The following is a 2,959-nucleotide window of genomic DNA, read 5'->3' as shown; positions in this document are numbered from 1 at the left end:
CAAATCTAAATCTCTCTCTCTCTCTCTCCCTCCTAACCCTCTCAACCCACCTCTATTTCAAACACTAATTACACTCTGAATGATGAATTAACTTCATAGCCGTCCGCTGTTTGTGCTTCCATTTCCGATCTGAAGGATCTCAGCTGCTTGAATTGAGTTAGATTTCATGATTTTTCCTGTTTTCACTTTTTTGAATTTTGGGTTTTAGATGTGTTTGTAAAATCTTTCTGTTATTTTGGGGATTTTTATGTGTGGTGTGAATTTTTTGGTCCTATTGAGTTTTGATTTAGGTTGTGGTCTCTCCCCTTCCCTCTCTCCCTCTCTTTCTCCCCCTCTACTCTCCTTGTTATGAAAAATCTATACATACATAAATATTTGCTTTGATTTGAGCCTCCTTTGATTGATTTGTATGTTTCTTTCATGGAGTATGGTTCCGTTTAGGGTTTCAATTCGACTTCAATTTGGGGTTTTAGTTCGTGTTCAAAACTAAGGCTTGTCTTTAATTTTGAGGTATCACTCTCTCTGTCTCTCTCTCTCTCTCTTTCTCTCTGTCTAACTCTCTCTCTCATTTTAGTTCTTATTTTGTGCTGATTTTAGTTCTTATTTTGTGCGTACAAGTAAGTAAAGGGGATGTGGAGGGGAAAATTGAAGCTCAAGAAGAAAATTGAGTGTTTTGATGATTTGTGTAGGTTTGTTTCTGTAAAAGAGTGTATTTCTGACTGATAATAAATTCCCAGCTTTGAATTGTTTATCTTTCCGTGTTTTAGTGGCCTACAAGAGTACTTGAACCAGCACGGCTTCAACATTGTTGGGTATGGTTGTACGACATGCATAGGAAACTCTGGGGACCTTCATGAATCAGTTACTGCTGCAATTACAGACAATGGTATTGTCTTCTTTTTTCCTGATATTTCATTCAATGCCTCCACTAAAATTAAGAAATGTCAGGGTGCTTTCCATCAATATTTTGCCTCCCACTGCTCTGTTCCACTGGTATATTGGTCTTAAGATTTTGATTATTAAAACAATTTTCATATCACCCCATTGTGAAATCATCACTTGTATTGTATCTTATATTGTGGTCAAGAGGCTATATTTGTGAAAACATACGGAATTTAAGATTTTATCATCTTTTTATAAGGGAGTATCATTTTTTATTTTACATCAAGATTGATTATGTTACTATGGATGAATTAGAAGATAATACAACCTGTATTTTAAATATAAGTTACCCTTTTAAACGGAGAAAAAGTATTATACATTGTCCTGAATGAAGGCAACAGTTGTGTGTTGTTAGCTGTCTTGATTTACCTTCTTTTCTTCCATTTTTGTGGACCAGACAATAATCGTTGTACACTTATACTCTGTATATGTATGCTTTCCAGACATTGTAGCTGCAGCTGTTCTTTCCGGAAATAGAAACATCGAAGGACGTGTTCACCCACTAACAAGAGCCAATTATCTTGCTTCGCCTCCATTAGTTGTGGCTTATGCACTAGCCGGCACAGTATGCTTCCTTACTTTTTACTTTAATATTATTTGTTTTTCCCCATCTAAAATATGATTAATAATGTGCATGGGAGGGTTCTGCTAAGCTTTTTGTGCTAAAAGATGAAGAGCTTTCAAGCTACCATGTTATGTCATTTTTTCAAATAGCCATATTATTGTCTTTTTCTTTATCCGGGGTTTTTGGAGCTGGGGGATTATGTATTATATTTAGTCAGGGCTTTCCTTTTCGTTGTCTGAACTTCTGATTCCAGCTCAATGCGATGAGCTTACTGTTGACATTGTCCAGCTGACACATACCTTCTGTACATTCTTCTTGTTTGTAATATTAAGCTAGGCCATTTTGTATAGCTATCTGATATTGAATATAAAAATTTAATGTTATGATTAAGAAATTCTTATCATTATATACAATTGCTAAAGTAGTATCAAATTTAATGTTATGTTTCCCTGCCCAGATGGCAGGCTTTGCTCTATACAGAAGATACATATCCCAGTTCAAGAAGATGCTCAATATCATTTCCCAAAAGTTTGTCAGTGCACTTGAACAACGACCAGATCTAGCCAATGTAGTCATGAACACTTCTTCCTGTATACCTGCCTTCCTTCTGTCCACACAAAATTGCAAATATGAGTTCAATTTTCAGCACAAATATTATGTTATCACTTGAGAAACTGTCCTTAACATGCTAAACTAGGTATGTTTCTAAGCTTACACAAGATAAAATTTGTTCTAGTTAACTAGGTTGAATATCTTTTATTAAAAAGTGTGTTGATAGTCATATAATGCAGGTGAGAGGGGAAAGGGATAAATTCAGCAGGTGATCTGTTGATAGTCCTGACCAGCAGAGTTGCTACCATCCACATGTACACAAAAAACCAGGTGGCAAGTTCTATTTTTCTTAAAACCTATAGATTTTAAACCTCTCTCAAATTACTCTTTCTTATTTAAAAAAATCTAGTGTACATCCCTTTATGATATCTAACAGTATCTAGTGTACATTTAGGTCAATCACATCCAAAAGTTTGTCACAAGGATAAATGATTTTCTATGTAATTATGTTGTATGTAATTATGTTGTAATTATGTAATTATGTAATTATGTTGTCGATTTATTTTGAAGATTGTTTTCTCCAGATTGGGAAATTGCCTATCACATGCTGTAATGATATTGCAAGGACAACATAGCTCTTGGGGAAGACGTGAAGAGAAGCTGAAAATCCTTGTAGACTCTATATTTTCTTTAATTTGTAGTAGAAATCTTAGACTCATGAAGGCAGTGATATCAATATGCTTTTAGCTTTTGTATAACTATGTTGTTGTGATTTTCGATCATGGATTAACTTTAGAACTTTTGTTTAGATTTGCAAAGTTAATTTTATTTGATTACTTGTTATATTTTGTGTAAGACAATGCTTTTAACAACCAAGCTTCATTAAAATATCATGTCTTT

General features: G+C 34.2%; 1 protein-coding gene across 1 annotated transcript; it reads left to right on the top strand.

Moving 5' to 3' along the window:
• Nucleotides 1-630: 630 nt before the first annotated feature.
• Nucleotides 631-2,389, top strand: LOC141685943 (aconitate hydratase, cytoplasmic-like). Its single transcript, XM_074491017.1, has 5 exons — nt 631-689; nt 768-886; nt 1,386-1,507; nt 1,965-2,097; nt 2,299-2,389. Exons 1-5 carry the CDS (start codon nt 631-633, stop codon nt 2,316-2,318), a joined length of 453 nt encoding a protein of 150 aa, XP_074347118.1. The 3' UTR covers nt 2,319-2,389.
• Nucleotides 2,390-2,959: the final 570 nt, after the last annotated feature.

This window comes from Apium graveolens, chromosome 9 (assembly GCF_009905375.1).
Source record: "Apium graveolens cultivar Ventura chromosome 9, ASM990537v1, whole genome shotgun sequence".
Lineage (NCBI taxonomy): Eukaryota > Viridiplantae > Streptophyta > Magnoliopsida > Apiales > Apiaceae > Apium > Apium graveolens.
This window is presented reverse-complemented; position numbering and strand designations above follow the sequence as displayed.